The sequence below is a fragment of the Lygodium microphyllum genome, chromosome 10 (assembly GCF_053477565.2).
Source record: "Lygodium microphyllum isolate KBCC chromosome 10, Lygodium_microphyllum_v1.1.10, whole genome shotgun sequence".
NCBI lineage: Eukaryota > Viridiplantae > Streptophyta > Polypodiopsida > Schizaeales > Lygodiaceae > Lygodium > Lygodium microphyllum.
In genome coordinates, this window is record NC_141144.1 from 90,231,225 (window position 1) to 90,251,302 (window position 20,078).

Below are 20,078 nucleotides of genomic sequence, written 5' to 3' on the forward strand. Positions count from 1 at the left end.
TACACTATTCCCTAATGCCCATCTAGATAGGTACATATGAGGAGGAGCAGGATAAAGAGCCATACTAGGCTCTATGTGATGGTATGCTCCATCTTGGATGTACATATGGCATGTATGTTACCTATGTCTGACCGGTCTTAACATGATTGGCCTATCCCACTACTACATGCTAGTTACATTGTTTGGAGTCGATTGCTACTAGTGCCTTGTCTTGGCTTGCATCTGGCTTTCCAAAACTTACTTGGGATATTTCTTGGCTTGCTAGAGTTGTATTTGGGATACAGCTGATGTCTTTGGATGTTATACTTGGAGGCTACAGAGCTTATATGCTCATGATGTCTTATAGATGTCTGGTCTTGGAGCTTTCATCACTGGTGCTCTTATATGCCTTTCTTGAGCTCATTGGCTTGATCCATATTACTTTTGTGCCAAAGGGAGCATCTTTGGATACTTGACAGACATTGAGCAGGTGGTTTATACTATTGAGCTTTGAGTCTTCTAAGACTGGGATCTTCTTCACTTGGATATTGCATGGATGATATGTCGTGGTCCGCATACATGTACTTGGGCTGATTTGGGATTTGCACTCCCTGAGGATACACCTCTTTGTGTCAGGTCTTGCCAGTGTTGTGTACACTTTTCCCTATTACACAGGGGGTGTGCCGCTTTTCTAATGGATTTTTTTGACATGCTTGGGTGTTTGCGTAATATCTGTATTATTGTCATATGCTAATTTATGCTCGCTTGATGCTGGTGATGCTTTGATAGCCACTGGTTGACTTGGTGCATTCATTTTGCCTACAGTTTGCTCTCATTGTACCTAGCTATAATTTATTACAACGAGCAATTATGTATGGACTGATGTGGAATTTTTCATGCTCAATCATCCTGATTTTATGTAATTTTAATGGTACTTGGTGGGCAGCATCATTAACTATAAGTTCATGGTCATTTTGCCTTGTTTTCATTGCATTTTGGTTGTTTACAACAGAAAAAAAACAAGCAGTTTTGACTTGTTTGCATTGTTTTGGACTGCATTATGGATTCTTCTTCCACTGACAGTGCTATCTTCAACATCATTAAGCTTGATGGCATGATTTATGCCTATTGGAAGAGCCAAGTTTGGCAGGTATTGGTGCAAAAATCACAGATAAAGCCACTAAGGATCCAGTTTTGCTTGGGACTCTAAGTGAGTCATGGGATATATTATGCACTGCCTTATGTGCTCCTGCTACTACTTTGAACTTACATGATGTAGAGAGTACTCTTCTATAGTAAGAGATCAACTGTAAGAACTTGGATGCCTCTTGTGTGTCGCATGCTTTGACTATTCGAGATAGAGATGATAATGGCAAGAATGACCATGGGAATGGCTATGGTAGAGATTCACAGAAGTCTAGGTCTAAGTTGCGTGGTAAGTCGCGCAGCAAATCTCATGGGAGAAATACTAATGTGACACGTCATCATTGTGGCAAGAAGGATCATATATGTCCACAATGTCATGAGTTGTGCAATGATAAGCGGAAAGAGAAGGGGAAAGACAAAGTATAGGAATAGTCCTTTGATCGCAGCATTATGCCTACAAAATCTAGTGTGAAAATTGAGGAGATAACTGTCATGCAGACTGATGATTCCGATGGGGAGTACATACTTGCATCTAGTTCTTGTGATGCTACGTCGTTGACTGATGTTCACTCTATATATGCGCAGTGTTGGTTTTTGGATTCTGGTACTTCATTTCATGTTACACCATGGTGTGAGTGGTTCCACTCCTACCACAATGTCTCTGTTTCAGTTCGCTTGGGTGATGACAGGTCACTTGCTATTGTTGGCATTAGAGATATTGTAGTTCTCTACTAGTAGTACTTTTCTATTACAAGATTACGTCATGTACCTGCACTTACATGTAGTCTTATGTTTGTAGGGTAGCTTGATGATGTTGGGTTTCATGTTTCATTTGGGGATTTTGTGTGGAAGATCACCCGTGGCAGACTTTTGCTTCCTGGAGGTGCCAAAGCTAGCAACCTCTATCCTCTTATAGTTGATGGATCCTCTGTTGACCATGTTTTGTCTGTGGGTTCCATCCCACATGTATCTCTTTGGCATGCCTGTTTGGGCCATATGCCCTTGAAGGGAATGAAAATGCTTTTTGGTTTTTGCAGTACTTACCGCCCGTTGACTATGCATGTTTTGATTCATGTGAGCATTGTCTTTATGACCAACAGACTAGGAATACACATAAGATATCTGGTAGGACAAGCATGAGTGAGCCCCTGGCATTGGTACATTCAGATGTCTATGGGCCCAGGCCCTATCATTCTATGGGTGGTGCAAAGTATTTTGTGACATTCATTGATGATTATTTGTGTAAGGTCTGGGCTTACCCCACTAAGCTAAGTCAGATGTCTTGGCTGTATTTCAGAGATGGCTTGCATTTGTTGAGAACCAGACTCGACATAGGCTGAAATGCCTTAGGACTGACAATGGGGGAGAATATATGTCACATGCTTTTGAGCAACTATGTGACAAAAGGGATATTAAGTGTCATTTGACCGGCCCCTATACCCCACCCCAGAATGGTTTGGCTGAGCGGATAAATAGAACCATCCAGGAGCGTGTACACAGTATGCTTAGCCATGCAAGCTTACCACAGAGCTTTTGGGCTAACGCAATCAATACAGCTATGCATATCATAAATAGATTACCTTCTAGTGGTTTGTATTTCGAGGTTGCAGAGGAGGTATGGACTGGAACCTCCGTCTTATGTGCATCTACGTGTCTTTGGATGTGAGGCATTCTGCCATGTGCCCAAAGACAAGCGTAGTAAGTTGGATCCTAAGAGTGTCAAATGCATTTTCCTTGTTTATGGGGATGCAAGCAAGATGGGTTTTGCGCCTCTAGGATCCTCAAGCACAGAAAGTCATCCGCAGCCATGATCTAGTCTTCCATGAAGACAAGATGCATAGGTAGCCTGAGAAGGTGGTAGAGATATAAAGGGTTATATTCCAGGAGAAGCCACAAGCTCCTACACAACCAGTTGGATAGCCTATAGAAGGAGTTGGTATACATGTCCAGGGTGTTGGACCCCGGCCCCGTAGAGCCTGCCGTGAGATGGTCTACTAGAGATATACGTCCATCTGATAGGTTTGAGCCCTTGATGCATTATGTCTTGGTTATAGATGCAGGAGAGCCTCTCACCTATGATGAGGCTATGTGCAGGGGTGATAGTCACTCCTGGGAGAGGACTATGCAGTCTGAGATAGACTCCCTATACAAGAATATGACTTGGGATTTGGTTGCATTGCCTCAGGGCAAGAAGACTTTGCCATACAAATGGGTGTACAAGCTGAAAAGTACCCCTAGAAACCCCAAGCTGGCTTATAAGGCAAGACTTGTTGCTAATGGTTTTAAATAGGAGCATGGAATTGAATTTGATGAAGTCTTTTCTCCTGTGGTCAAGTTGACCACCCTATGCTTGGTTTTGGCCTTAGTCCCACAGCTTGACTTGCACATGTATCAGATGGATGTCAAGATTGCATTCTTGCATGGAGATTTGCATGATGAGATATACATGGAGCAACCTAAGGGCTTTGTAGAACCTGGCAGGGTGCGCCTAGTGTGTAAATTGAAGAAAAGTCTTTATGGCTTTGTAGAACCTGGCAGGGAGCACCTAGTGTCAGGGGCTTGCAGAGAAGTTAAAAACCGGCTCAGGAGTTGTTGTGTGTATGAACTCCAACTATGTGAAAATTTAGAACTTTGGGAATATAAAGCTTTAAACCTTATAAAGCTTTAGGCTTTAACTCTTAAGCCTTAAAAAAAAACGTTTTTTGCCTAATTTGAAACAACTAGGACGTCAGTATGTGTTGGACAGTGCCATCGAACGATAGTTCTTCATCCTGCTGCCACAGGGTCGTCAATTTCCAAGTGTTAAGATTTTTTTTAAAGCTTAAGTATAAGCCTTAAACACTAAACAAACTAGAATTCTTTGAGAAGAATTAAACTTAGCAATGGAACTTCTCGGGTGGTCCTCCACCTGTAGAGGTTGGTTCTTCGCGATTCAATTGTGTAACAGGGGGTTCTTCATTGCCAGAAACACGCTGGTATTGATGGATTGTCGTGCAATTAACTATAGAGCTCAATCGTTCCAGGAGATTTGCCTTTACGTGAGATGGTAAGCGATTGGAAGGCCTCGATCTCAGCTTTATTCCGATACCACTAGTGTGCAAATCGGATGTCGTATGCGTATATAGCAAGCGCTGGAACGTTCCCAAGAACAAAGAACTCTACTTTTTGCTCAAAAACCAAGAGAGAAGACTTGCACGACATGAAACAAAAAGACTAATTAGGTACAATCTCCCCGATGCCTTATGTGAGTGCTACACAAAGCATGTATTTAATATATTATTTATCTCCAAGCTCAAAAATAGCCCAAATTTACAATTAGCATGCTTTAGCTTTTGTGTTAATAAAACAGTTAGGCGTCCCAAGAGTCTGGCTGTGCCCAAATACAATGTCCAATAATGAATATTTAAATCGTGCACCCATGCGCATACAAAATAATAAATATATATCAAGCGCTTTAATAAATAAGCATGTCAAAATAAATATTGGTGCCACGTCTAAGATGCACATCCATCAAAAATGATAATTTCTTCTAAATAATTTGAATACACACGCTATCGCCCAGTGCTTCCCAGCACCGCCGCCACCTACTCTACACATCAACTGAAGCATTCACAATTGTTAGAAAATAATAAAATTAAACCGACAAAAGAGAATACCTAGCAGTCTTCAGCTACAAAATAAATAAATAGGTTGGAACTTTGTCCTAACCTTAATTTAATACGAGTGCACACTCTAAACTCATAAACATCCATTAATTTAAATATGTATTTTGCGGAATCACCCACTTGCACATTAAATTAACGAGACACTAAAAAAGGACATGCGTCCCCATCGACTTTTCGCACAAGGAATCTACCTTATGTACGAGGCCCGATAAATAAATATAATTTTACAGAATCCACCGCAAAACCTCATGGAATTCACCATGGAATATGCCTCTTGGCATCAAATGCATCCTTTTCGTTCGTATTTTTTACTAAATTTTCCTTATTGCTTTGCTTTGAACAAGGAAGGAGACACTACAAGATATAGACCTTATAGCGACGTTTAAAGCGACGAAAATACAAACAACAAAATTTGCCCCCGTCGTCGCAAAAAGCGTCGTTATTGGCGACGCCATAGAACCGTCGCTATATGCGTTGCTATATGTGTCGCAACCGTCGCTATATGCGACGCATATAGCGATGGTTACAGAGAATCTGCGACGCTGATACCGACGGCAATAGCGACGCGTGCAGGTATTTTGCGACGCGAATAGCGACGGTAACAGAGAAAAAAAAAATTTTGTGGCAGGGCAGCCATATAGCACTGTGTGTTGTATGAGAGCCATACAAAATAGTTTCTGCACTGCTTCATACAAAGCGTTTGCAAACAAAAAGAATGTATACTGAAATTGATACATGAAATAAATACATAATTGCATAAAATGCGATTGGTACAATCATGAAACGATATCACTAATACATAGAAAATGTCTACATAGATCAGGCGACTAAAAACTAAAGGTGTGTGAGCTCTAAGGATCCAAGGGCGAGCTAGAAATCCTCGTCCCCCAAAAGCTCGTCCCGCCGCAAAGGAGCATCAAACAGATTCTGCAGAAAAAGAAACAACATATCAATCCACCATACAATAATGCATTCAAATATCTCATGGTAACTACGGACAAGAAAGATGAGTGACTTACTGGGCCGCCGCGTCTATACAATCGGTCGATCAATGATCTGAGACCGTGCTTCTCCGCATATCGAGTCTCAAGGCCTTGCGGATCGCGATTTGTAATGGAGTGCTGCAAAGAAAACAAAATGCTAACTGTTAGAAACATGATTGTCAGTACAAAGAATATCTCAAAAAAACAAATAAGAAAAACAAAAGAGAATCTTACAAAGTCCTCCAAATATGTCCTGTGACCGCCACTCCCAAGATGATGTATCGATCCGGCCTCGATTCGTGCCCTCGCCGCCTCCCGCTGCTGACTCCAACGTCCTGGCGAATTTGTAGTCTCCTCCCTCAGTCGGTGCCAGTCGTCTGCATCTAACCACTCGGGCTTTGGAGACCCACTCTTGATTGCCTTGCGTGCGTTGGATCGTCTATGTGACATGTATGCACGCATGCAATCCATCATCCAGCCCGTAGAGAATCTATCCACTGCGGCTGGCACCGGGAACTCCTCGTGCAAGGATGCTACTATGTACTCCTTGCTCCCCTCCGGTATGTTCCTCCAATGATCCAGGACGTTGTGCCGAAAAACTTGTTGGCACAACTCCCTCATGCGAGCCATCACCCTCCTCCCCTCATCATTCATGATGATGGCTCCTGACCTGCCATCCACTAGGTATCCATAATCCCTAGGAGTGTGCCGTGTATGGGCCCTCTCCCATCTCCGTCCACGCTCCTGGGCATATCCAGGAGATCCTTGAACATCCAGTGTACCGACGGGGGTACCCTCTCCCGGAGTGCCACACAAAGGGGTGCCGCCAGAGGGTGTGCCACCAAAAGGAGTGCCACCAGAGGGGGTGCCACCAAAAGGAGTGCCACCAAAAGGCGTGACATCTGCCGACGGCTGCGCAAAAGCCGGAGTAACTGGAGTGGACGTCCCCACAGGTGTGACAAATCCTGGCGGTGACCGATCTCCAGCTGAACGACGAGACGGAGACACCGCGTCCGTGTCTCCACACCAGCACCCCCCTGATCCTCCTGCAGTCGCAGTCCCTCCCTCTCGCCCAAGTCACGAGCGTCGAGATCGTCTACTCGAAGCTGAAGCATCTGATCGCACCGAAGCTGATCTAGCAGAGCGTCCTGACGAAGAACGAGACAGCTCCTGATCTGCTATCTCTCTGAATCTCGCGAGCTGATCTGGAGACATACGTGCCATCATCTCCTGAAACTCCTCATCGCTCATCCCTCGACTCATCCTGAAAATGTCGATACCTGCACAGATAAAAAACAATGTTAGAATAATCAATTTAAACTATACAAAGGACATTAATAAAATCATTTTTGAAAAATCCCTCTTAAAATGCATATCTTATTTACCTATATGGAAGATCCAAACAACGAATTGAGTAATACAATTCTCCAAGAATGAAGTATTCTATGGTCCCATGTTAATCTCCTGACACAACTCTGCATACACTGGAAGGTCGATAGACATGTCACCGCAAAACAACGAGTCTGTCTCGTTCTCAAAAAATTCTACGACTTCTGTATTTCCATCATTGTTAGCCGATGCAGGCTCCAAGCTTGCGGTGGCCTCCACCCCTTGTAATTTCGATCCCTCTATTTGCATATTTTCTTCATCTATGCCTGGAACATCGCTTTGATCGTACACTCTCGCACATCGAGGAGTTGAAGGTATAACATACCACCATCGAGGTTGTCGGGGATTTGGATAGAAGATTACCTGTTCACAAACACTTACAAACCGTCTTCAAACCATTGTGACATAAACCATGTCGTATTACAATTAGCAAGCAAATGCCTAGTTGCACATGTTCACAATGGGCCGGCAACACAAAGGTGTCGCGTAAATCCATCCATTTTTTTTCGGAATGTATTTCGAGAAATCCACATGGACCTCGTCGAACTGTTGCGCCAGCTCCTCCAAGTACCACTTTGAACCACTGCACGTCGAATATTATCATGGAGAAGCTACGGTAATCCACCGTAATAATACTTTGCAAATTCCCAAAATACTCGATCTCATCCACAACCGTGTTCGGATCCGTTGCTCGTCGCCGGCTCTCTTGCTCAAACCTTGCCATGACACCACAGTCCATTGTGGAGCGCATTTTGTCAATACGCTCCACCCGAAAATGCCGTCCGCGCGACCACGCTGCACTATATATTTTGTACTGTACATTGAAACACTCAAATTAGATGTAGCAAGCAAATTTAGATACGACACATTCTAAACCCCTCATTACCTTTGGACTACATCCCCTCGAGAACTCCCACTCCTCCATTGAGACCTCTGTCCCTTCGCTGGATGCTGCGGTCAAGGCTCCATGCAACCATCCTGTTGACATAAACCGCGGCATCTCCTCCATGCCTTCGGGATATCGAATCGGTCGGTGACGCGTACTGCGTCGGAATTCGGCTCGTGCTTCCTCTCGATCTTGCCTTGCAATCTGGTACTTGGCGAGCCACGTCTCCATGGAGGCATGGTGCAACATACAAAAGCGATTCACCTTCTCTTCCATTGAGGCATCCATTCTTTTTTCTACCCCATTTCCAACCACCACATCTCCAGTCAGCCTATCATCGTCCTTCAGCGTCCATAGCATTTCATTGTTTGGTTCCACCGTTGGTAGCCATTGTGAGATATGCACTAACGCCTCTGACACCAACCAACCTTCCGCCATGCTACCTTCCGGACGAGCTCGTTGTCGCACAAAGCCTTTCAGGGTTTTCATGAAGCGCTCCAGGAAGAACATCCATCGCGTATGGACAGGTCCAGCAATCTCCACTTCATCCACAAGATGCACAAGAAGGTGAACTTGTATCGTGAGCATGCTAGTGGGCAGGTATTTCTCAAAGAGACAGACCATCTCAACTGCTCCCCGCCTTGCGGATTCAATAGAGGACGTCTTAATCTCTTTCTGTGAGATCCATTGCACCAAAGTCGACAGCTTGTAAATGGCCCCGCGAATTTCTGGAGTTAGGCATCCCGCGATCGCGATCGGTAGGACAAACTGCCAAAAATGAGAAAGCATTATGAATAATGGTCACTTTTCAAATTTCAAAATGTCCACGCTAATTAAAATCCATTCTGTTCACAAACCTGACATATCTTATGCCAATCATGGGATTTTAGCCCAGAAAGCTGGTCATCTTTAGAAAATGCGGACCTGAGAGAACGCATCATACCCATCGGAGTGCGGATAGACTTGATTACTTGCTTCACAATGCGCTCTTCTTTGGTAGACAAAACCCAAGGAGCGCGAGGAAGCTGCACTCCCCCTTCAACACTCGACTGCGGCCAAAGCGCCTCCATCTTACCTACCTCCTTTAAATCCATTCGTGCCCCTATAGTGTCTCTCTTTCCTGTGATGTGGTCCCATAGCAAGCTGCCCACATTTTTGAAAATATGCATGGGATCCAACAAGTGGTTGACCTGTAAGTGGGTCCAATATGGCAACTCGTAGAAAACTGAGAACCGCCGCATTCCATTTGGATGTGAATCCGGGTTTACCATTTTCAGCTCGTACCAGCTTGCAGCGTTCATACGTGCTGGAGATCATTGCCTCCATCTCAGGCTCCAAGATTGTAGGCAAGTCGGGAAGGTTGTCTGTCTCCTCTGGCATTGACGGTATAGATGGGCCTTGCGAGTGGTCGATTGGCTCCTGCAATCCATCCATCGCACGTCCACGAACTCTTCTAATTGGCCGCAAAGGGTGCACTCCCCCTTGGGTCGAGACATCACCCCCCTGGATACAAAATTTACCAACAAGACCCAATCTTATTGTGTATGGTTTTCAATTAGCTTGAGAGTACAATGCATGAAAAATGCTAACTTCAAATTACCGTACCGTTTGCTGAAAGTCTGCAATCGCCTGATCAATGATCTCAGATTGAAACTCGCCAAATCGTCGTACGTGTTCTATAGACAATCGGCGTTTCCGTCTAATTGCCAACTTGCTTTGAGAGCAAGGACATGGGACACGCTGATTAAGATACGACTCGCGGTCTTGAACAATAGGACCTTCTTCGTTTGCCATCTTATCTACATTACAGCAAACAAGGCTTAAATGGATAGCTTTATGGAGATGTACGTCAAGTTGCAAGCTAACCATAAACCTTGCATTGTATATAGTAGTCGAGAGATTATCCGATGTTATATCTCGGCCTTGTATCATGCTCAACGATTTGTTTGTCCCGGTAGATAATTTTTTGTTATATCTCGACTTTGAGTATAAGTAATCCATTTTAAAATTAATGCGCGCCATCTATGAAAATTTATAACTATAGTAATAAAATTTATTTCAATCAATTCTACTCATAGTCATAAGACCTGAGAGAAATTATCCTATACTCAATTTAAGGGTTTCTTTTTCCATAACAATAATTTTGGGTTCATTTTGATGAAGTACATGGCCGTATGCAAAGCACATTGCATACCATTATCAATACGTATATTATCTTAAATTTTCTTCCCTTCCCTCTCCCTCTCTTTCTCTCCCTCTCCCTCTCCCTCTCCCCCTCTCCCTCTCCCTCTCTCATTTCCCTCTCCCTCTCTTTCTCTCACCCTCTCTTCCTCTTCCTCTCCCTCTCCCTCTCCCTCTCCCTCTCTTTCTCTCTTCTCTTTCTCTCCCTCTCCCTCTTTCCCTTCCCATCGTATACTCTCATTTCCCTCTCCCTCTCTTTCTCTCTTCCTCTCTTTCTCTCACCCTCACCCTCACCCTCTCCCTCTCCCTCTCGTTCTCTTTCTCTCCCTCTCTCATTTCCTCCCTCCCCCTCCCTCTCCCTCTCCCTCTCCCTCCCTCTTTCTCCCTCTCCCTCTCTCTCCCTCATTTCCTTCCCCTCCCCCTCCCTCTCCCTCTTCCTCTCCCTCTCCCTCTCTTTCACAATAGTTCCCTCTCCCTCTCTATCTCTCTTTCTCTCTCATTTCCTAAACAAGCAAAAAATATTCTCTTTCTCTCCCTCTCCCTCTCTTTCTCTCTTTCTCTCACCCTCACCCTCACCCTCACCCTCTCGTTCTCTTTCTCTCCCTCTCTCATTTCCTCCCTCCCCCTCTCTCTCCCTCTCCCTCCCTCTTTCTCCCTCTCCCTCTCCCTCTCCCTCTCCCTCTTCCTCTCCCTCTCCCTCTCTTTCTCTTTTTTTCCCTCTCCCTCTCTATCTCTCTTTCTCTCTCATTTCCTAAACAAGCAAAAAATAAAGTGATTTAAACATCCTCCAAGCAAAAGGGAGAGGGAGAGATACAATGCACTCTCCCTCTCTTTCTTTTTCTATCCCTCTCTCATTTCCTTTCCCTTCCTCTCCCTCTCACTCTCTTTCTCTCTCATTTCCTCTCCTAAAAAAGTAAAAAATAAGGTGATTAAAACATTAAACAAGCAAAAGGGAGAGGGAGGGAGAGAGAGAATGCATTCTCCCTCCTTCTCCCTCTCTTTCTCTTTCTCTCCCTCTCCTATTTCCTCCCCCTCCCTCTCTCTCTCCCTCTATTTCTCTTTCTCTTTCTTTCCCTCTCCCTCTCCCTCTCCCTCTCCCTCTCTCTTACTCTCTCGTTTCCTCTCCTAAACAAGCAAAGAAGAAAGTAATTTAAACATTAAACAAGCAAAAGGGAGAGAGAGAATGCACTCTCCCTCTCTTTCTCTCCCTCTCCCTCTCTTTCTCTCACTCTCTCTCCCTCTCCCTCTCCTTCTCTTTCATTTCCTCTCCTAAACAAACAAAAGAGAACGATTTAAACCTTCAACAAGTAAGAGAAAGAGAGAGGGAGACTCACCAATGAGATATGGCGAGCGTGGGCGGCTTCTCTTTGCAACGAGGGCTCCTCCTCTCCTTCACGAACAACGACGGTGGCGGCGGCGGCGGCGGCGGCAAGTCTCTTCCTCCTCTTCTCCCACAAAGCCTTGGCTCTCTCCCTCGCTCTCGCTCTCAAAAGGCGAAGAAAACAAAATGAAAACGGCGCTCTGGTTTCGGCCGCGCTTTTTTTCCCTGCGGCGTCGCAATTAGCGTCGCTATATGCGTCGCTAATAGCGACGCATATAGCGACGCCTATAGCGACGCCGATATCCGCCGTCGCTAATCGGCGTCGCTATTGCCCCATTCCCTTGTAGTGAGGGCTTGCAACTTAAAACTGATATTCTTCTGGGGACACCAAAGTGAACCACATGGCTGCTCTCAAAGTTGTCCTAGCTATCTTCTTGTATCATATCATTTTCTATTTTTGAGTGCTCCCATCAAAGGTATATAATGAAGCTTATTAGGAGGAAGAGAAAAACAAACACAACTACTTTAGTGGAGAATGACTCACTTGTTGAGAGTTCTAATGAGTTGTCCCTAAGGCCCCTTAATACATATGGCAGTACTTGGGCATTTTTGGAAGCCACACAGACCCTGTTCAAATGTCTATTGTCCCACCGGTGTTTAAGCCATGGTAGTAACACAGCTAATGCAGGTCCCACCCATAATCGTTGGACTTTCTTAATAGATTGTCGAAGGGGAGGCTCCTCTTTTTTGCAATACCCTATAGGGTGGGCACCTATAATATTTAGATTCTCCATGTCAATGGGGGCAAGATAGTCGTCTTGTGGCATGTTTTTGACCTCTTCAATTTGACTTTAGGAGAGTGCAAAAGGTGTATCCTAGGGGTACTGCAGTAATAAGGTTCCAACCCACTAAAGGGGCAACTCAAGTTTGTCACTTTGATTATTAGAAAATAGAATATTTGTTGAATAATTGTTTGATAGGTCCATATGACTAGCCAAATAAAGTGGATTATCACTAATACATGTGGGTGGATCTTCCTTTACTTGTAGAGATTTTTCCCTCTCTAGAGGTCAATTCATTTTCTTCTTTTGCTGTCTAGCTATATCAAGAGAGCGGTTAAATTCAAAGGGTCCCTTTCTAGTGTTAGGAATATTCATTCAATCGTCCATTTTTCATAGATTGGTATTAGAAATACTTTGGTGCCTACCTTTATTACGAGAACATACCAAAGAAATTAGAGCAGGGGTTCCTCATATTGTATTGAATTAAAATCTACGAAGTATTTGGGGTCAAAAGTCTACCACATGGGTAAGACATAGTAGGGTGAAGGGAGATTCATGAAGAGGAGTAGATAAAAGAGAAGGGGTTTAACGAAATAGAAGATGTAGAAGAATACTCATAGAGGTGAAGCCCGCCAATTGATTTCTGCATCCTAAGAAGATAAATCTCTTCTAGACAAAAAACGTGCATTAAAAAAATAGCTTCCTCTCTACTGCTTAGACCTCCAATCTGATGCTTTCGCTTGCTCTAAAGGGGGGGTAAAACACCAAGACACTTGGTTAGAATACTGCTAAGTCAGTGCTTCTTCTTCTCCCAATTTCAGAGTGTTGTTTGTTGCCCTAAACTATGATCGCACGTCGTGTAATTTTTCCCATCCTTCTTTTGCATAAAATCCCCCAAAAATGGTTAAAAGCCACTTACTTTTTCTTACATGTCATCTTGTTCTAGAAGTTGTCTATAACTTTTGGATATTTACAAGAAATAATATCAAAAATATCAAAAATAGTCTAAAATTTTCCAAAAATCTACTATTATTAAACCATCTACACTACGGATACCGACACTAAATTTTTGTGAAGAGCCCTTGCTCTTCTTTGAAAGATATTTAAGGTATGCTTTCTATTGGTTTTCTTCAAATAGGCATTGGGCTAAAATTAGCCCCTAAATTTTACCTTCAGTAGAATTATCTTATTCATGAGATATATGCTATTGTGGATATTGATAAACCTTAGAAAAGACCATAGATAGTACATTATCTAATCATGGTTAGGTATGTAACGCATTTCCATAGTTCATGAACTTAGTTCTTGATTTTTGAAAACTCCTCACGATGTTTGATAAATTTACTCATAACAATTCAAACTTACACAATGATTCTTAATGATTCCTTTCCATGTGCTAATATGACTCACAATTTAGTCTCTTTCATACATACAATGGACAACAATGATGCAAGGTTTCTACCTCATTGTTAACCAAAACTAGCCAAGCATTGTATCTACAATTTGCGATAGCGATGCAAGGTTTCTACCTTGTCATTAACCAAAACTAGCCAAGCATGCCAAAACTTACGAGAAGTTTCAAAATGTTGCTTTCTGGCAAAAGTTTCCAAATGCACACATTGTTCCACAAATTGAAGAAATGAACCTTTAAAGGATCGTGTGAAAGGATTTTAATGAAATGATCATCATTTATTAATATTAATGGAAGGTGGGGAGCATGTGCCATGTGGCAACCCCCACTCTCCCCCACAAATACATTTAGCAAGTGGGGGTGGATGCCACGTGTTGACCATTTGCACCCCTACTTGCCCTCTCTCTCTCTCTCTCTCTCTCCAAACTTTCAAAAACTGTAGTTCAAGATTGACGACTGCATTTTACGCACCCTTTTCTCATGAGCCCTAACCTCTCATAGGGATGGTTTGTCTGAGACCAAAGACTATAACAACCACGTGATTTTCATGGAAGAGGATCTCTATATGCTCCATGCATTGAAGGCATGCACATGCATAGATTACTATGCGGCAACCCTAGGGTCTGTGATCTCCACTATGTAAGCTCAACCATAGGTACAAAAGTGCCTCGTGGTGGCAAGAGGACAAGCATGTATGGCATTAGATATGCTTTTAATAGGATAATATGGAGGAAGATTCATTTTTTTGTAGAGTGATTCTATAAATTTGATTATAGGAGGTGGAGCAAAACCATGGGAATGGCAATATCTTTGACATGGGGGGAAGCCATGTATGCACTAAGAGGTACAAGTGCAAGTATGAGGCAATTGGGCAAGTGGAGCCATGGATCCATGATGGAGGGAAGAGGAGGGTGGCCTTCTTATATAGTAGGTGTGTATGGTGGTGGAGGAAGAGGACACGGTCCCCAACATCAATACCTTCAAGGATTTTTAAGAGTGAAGGGTTGGGTTAGCAAGTTTAAGGCTACGACATGATGGAGGGTGAGATGATAAGCACACACCTCTTTCTCTCTTTGTTGCAAGTAAGCTCCAAGTTTGAGGATAGCTGCAGTGCTCCTCTCTCTCTCTCTCTCTCTCTCTCTCTCTCTCTCCACCATAGATTTATTGACAACCTTGCCAAATTAGCCCATGGCTAGGGATATGACAGTACTCACTTGGTAGCTAACAATGCAAGGAAGGAGCTAACATTTGCCAAATGGTTGGAATTGACCCGGCATTGGATTGTTCCTCTGTCTCTCTAGGTTGGTGGCACTATCTTAGCTAGCAAGGGTTTGCTTGATCGTGGTAGAATTATGTTGATTGTGTGTGCAGATGGCTAGGGGGACTATGCAAGAGGGCTAAAATATTCAAGCATCACTTATACGATGACGGGGCTGTCGCATAGGTGACTTTATCATCGTATAAGCAACATAATTTTTTTTAAAAAAACTTGGCATCGCATAAGCGATGACAAATGTCTGGCATCACTTCAGTGAATTTTAAAAGCGACGCAAAGAGCAACGTTTACACACTTCTTTGTGTTGCTTGAGTGATGCTACAAATTCATATTAACCGCGAGAGATCATTCGACAAGGGATTAGTTCCATGGGAGATGATTAAACAAGGAACTTCATTCGACAAGCTAGGAGCTCCGTGGGAGATTATTCGACAAGGGAGTAGACAAGCAAGTCATCATCCACAATTCTCTCTCTCTCTCTCTCTCTCTCTTTCTCTTGCATGGAAATAATCAAATTCACTTGTTCCATGATTTTGATGTTCATTCCAAAAATCATATTTTCTAGTATGAAGAGCCTTTCCCATCATTACATATCGCAACAATAGCATCCACAATTCTCTCTCTCTCTCATTCTCTTGCATGGAAATAATCAAATACACTTGTTCCATAATTTTGATATCCATCCCAAAAATCATATTTTCTAGCATGAAGAGCCTTTCCCATCATTACGTATCGCAACAATGCCAATGCTTGTGTCCATCAAGGCAAGACATGTGATGAGACTGATAATGATACAAACTCCTGTAGCATTGATAGAATGTCCAAAAGACACTACTCCACCACTAAGAAGACTTCCTTTGCCAAAAAATGTAGTGGGTAACCCGTAGATTATTGCTATGGTGTGAACAAAATATTTATTCTTCGCAGTTTGTTTTCCACTCCAAACTAATTGACTACATTTAGCATTGTCCACTCCATTGTTATGGCCTACATACAAATTTATTTTCCATTGATATCCTAGACTAAAGTGGCCATCTTTACCTTCATGTCGCAAGCAATGGAATTGTTATAGAAAACTTAGCCGAAGCACAAAGCTTTACATTTGCTAAAAGCAGCTTGGAGATGTGGATGCATCTTGCTTGGAGTTATTTGGTCAATGTTTCTGATTAGATAGATTTATCTCTCCCCTAACAATGTATCTCTAGTCTGACATATAATTTTTTTAAATACATAGATACAATCAGTGTGACCACACCTGTAAAGTGAAGTTGGTGATCATCAAGACTTTGCTACGATCAGGCACTGGACTTTTTGGAGATACATTGTCAAATGCCATGGAAGATTATTTGGAGATGGATGATGTTGGTTTAGGCAATGTCATCACGATTCTTGGGAGATTCAGTATCCCTGTAAATCATGAAGAGGGTACATCCTCCCAGCCAGATGCAGAACTGGAGACTTTTTCTCATGCACACACTACAGCACATCGGTAAGCTTCTTGATTGATAACATAGTAATGTCATCCTTTTTTTACACATAGAATTATTAGTATATATATCCTTTTGATGTATTTTTTTGCTTAGGACTCCACTCCCGAGTACATCACATCACAAGAGTCAGTGGCTTACTCCTGATGTACCTCCTCGAACTCAGGTGACACTTGATTCATAGGCTAGTGGCCGTTAGTCTCATAGCTGGTATATCTTTTATGACGATTATAGATTAAATATCAAGTAGTTTTTAAAAACTCACATCTCAATGTATCATATGTTTGTATTGCATGTAGGTGTCAGTGAAGAGTTGCCCACCACTAGCTGGATCGATTGGCGAGACACCATCAGTGCCCCCACCAGTACCGATACGCACACGCACTGGCACTTTGGGTGACACATGCGACATCACGCTTGAAGGGGGTATCCTTCAAGTTGGAGCTAGCATCACCTTCAGACGTCAGATGAGAGAGCTCTACGAGTCTTATCTACGGCGAGTTCATGTACCATGGGAGTAAGTATTATTTAACATAAATAATATGAATTAATTTTTTTATTTGAATTACTAATTGAATTTATTTTGCAATGCAGGGATCAGCTTGAGGATGACAAGAAATATGTCATCAACACACTAGAGATGGTGTGGCACGGGATAATTCGTGCAGGTTTTGTGAATGTCACTAATCGCAGGGACGCTAAGCGAGATGGGAATTCCAAGTACAAATCCAATCAAAACTCTATCAGGAGAGTTACAAGGAATACATACTAGACTAGGTGTTCATACATCAAACATGAAGGGAAATATGGTTAGTTAGTTTGGATGACTAAGTCGATAAAGAATACTTATACATGGCAAGATAGCTCCATCTCTTTCACAATTTGAAGTAGCATCTTCTTTAGAACCGCATCTCCGTTCCACGTAAATTCATAAGAGATAATAGATGTTCACACAAAAGAAATAATACATAAACTCTCAACAACTTATTTTCTATTGAGTCCTTTCGAGAGGAGTAACCTCCACATTATTATCATATAATGTTACGTCTTTAAAGAGGGTGTTCCTTGCATCTTTGTCGAATGTTCAAAAGGCTGATTGGCTTAATTCTTGATGTTCATATGTTTTTGAACATGATCATTTCTCCTTTCACACCTTGGAACGTAATGAACACATCGTCAATGCTTCTTAGATATGCCTGCAGCCAAACAACTATTCCTCATCGCCCCATTCATCCGAGATTCCGTCGTGTGCCACGTTTGTCATCACAGGGGCCCTCTTGTTCATCTCAGCATCTTTTTCATCACACGTTTTTCGATTCCTCCCAGCATGAAGATTAGGTGTCCATGGTCGCTTTAAATGGATGTTGGCAACAGTTACGGTGGAGATCTTGGCTATGACGGAGTGGGCTTTGTTTTTACGAGGAGGAGTAGAGGCTAAAGTAGATGGAAGCGATCTTCTGCTTTCGGCTCGTCCTTTGCCTTGTTAGTCATCCTTCCTCCAAAGCTCGCCCTTCGTTATCCTTCAGTTTCCTCTTAATCCTCGGCTTCATCACCTTCCACGTTCGTCTTCTATCGTCGTCACTTTTAGTCGTCGCCTTTGCTGCTCTCCATCATCCGTGTCTTGTTGTGCTCGCTGATTCCCTCTCGTATTGCAGCAGCTTCGTCGCTCCTTAGTTCGCGCCATCTTAGTCCGTGTCGTCTTCCATGATCAGGACTACGCAGCATTCCTGCTTCTTCGTCTTCTAAAGACCTTGTTGATCGTCTCTTCGTCACGTTCTGCTGTTTTGCAGCTATTGTTGTTGGATTCTCCTCCTCATCTTCCGCTGATGTCTTTCCCCCTCGGCTTCTCCTCACCACCTTCATTTATAATGAGTGCCACTTAAAACAAATCACGCAGTCACAATGGAAAGCCATGGATTTTTTGTTTTAGATTGAAGATTTTCAAAGATCGTTCGATTTTTAGCATGCTTTTATTAGATTCCCAGTCGTCTCACTGACCTGCTGACATAATTGACTATGTCAATCATGCTGCCTCCACCAATATTAACCCGATTTGACCAGTAGCGTAATTCTCTCTGTTAGCTTCTTTTCTAAGACTGCCTGTCCGTCGTTGCTTTGCAGAAGTTCAGCCTTATCACCCTTCAAAAAAACTACTATAATCATGTATACACCATACAATGGCCCAATGTTTTAGAGGAGCTATTAACTAAGATTGTTGCACTAAGGGTGATTAGATTTGATCAGGGTTTAAGTTCTTCGCAAAGTGATTTTGTAGACCGGACGTTCTGGTTACAAAGCATGTGCAACATGTTGATATTTGTCTAAGGATTATCCATGGGTATAAACTATTCTTCCATTATACGAAGTGCAATAGCAAGATTGCAATGGTAATTTATATCTAAATAGATACCAAAAGTGGCCATTATCCAAGGTATGTGTAATCTCGATGAACTTTGTCAATATCGAATGTATCTTTTTTCAAATGTGGCAAGTTATTTCAGTGTGCAAAATACATGTTATCGATGCTCATATTGAACACACAACAACATTCTTTTTGTAGAGCTTGTTTTATCATCATAGCAAGTCTCTACCATCTTCACAAAGAATGTAAGTGTCGGATGTAGCAATAGTCTACTTAAATGTCCATGATATGAGAGGATAACTTTTAGCTTTCGTGGACTGCAAAAATATTGATCCAATTTTTCTTATGAAGAGACATATCATCTACACTAGCAACATCCAAATCACAATCTTTTCCTTAAGTCCTCGAGTCTTTAGAATAGAAACCTTCACGTGAACCAATTTTCCATGAATTGTGTCCTATCAAGAACATGCTTTGGAAAAGAACTTCATGCCCAATCACTCGTGCTAAGCAATCAATCGATCCATGCTAAGCAATCAATCGAGCGATGCTTCCACACAAAAAATTATGAATGCATTGAAGAAATTGTGCCTAGCCTAACAACAAGTGCTCGTGCATCATGCAAATGCAAATAAAAAGACAGACACAATGAAAAATAAATTCCTAATGACGCTGACTAATGTGGTCAATTTCTTGGCAGAGAACTCTGCCCTCAGATTTACAATGGTGAGCATGCAGCGTCATGACATCCGCCCCCTCCAAACCTGCGCATCCTTCGGATGGGCCACAACTACCCATCCTCATCACCGCCAAGCTCATCTGTCAATGCAATCTCTTCATCTTCTGTAAAAGCATCTACAATGTCCACATCGGCATCTTCATCATTGCATCATCCAACTCCTCGATTGCATAGGCTACTTCATCTCTTTTCTTGAATAGTTTGATTCTCTTCCCTACAATTGGAATCCGCAAGACTGTACCATCAAGCTTTGCCAAGGAATATGTAGCATTGTCATGGACATGCTACACTAGATAGGGCCCAAACCATCGTCTAGAAACCTTGTAGATAGCACTATAGTTGTTATCTAGATTGTTGTCATAAACCAACACCCAATCTTCTTCCTTAATTTCTTTAGGTCTCAATCTGTGTCTGCTATCAAAGTGGTCTTTGTTGGAAATCCTAGCCTCTTTGAGTCTTTGAATTGCTCTC

General features: G+C 42.6%; 1 protein-coding gene across 1 annotated transcript; it reads left to right on the top strand.

The window, feature by feature from the left end:
• Positions 1 to 15,167: 15,167 nt before the first annotated feature.
• LOC148030264 (uncharacterized) lies at positions 15,168 to 17,278 on the top strand. Its single transcript, XM_087687375.1, is given in 5 exon segments — positions 15,168 to 15,187; positions 16,254 to 16,508; positions 16,603 to 16,712; positions 16,813 to 17,023; positions 17,101 to 17,278. Coding segments are annotated over 5 exon segments (774 nt in total).
• Positions 17,279 to 20,078: the final 2,800 nt, after the last annotated feature.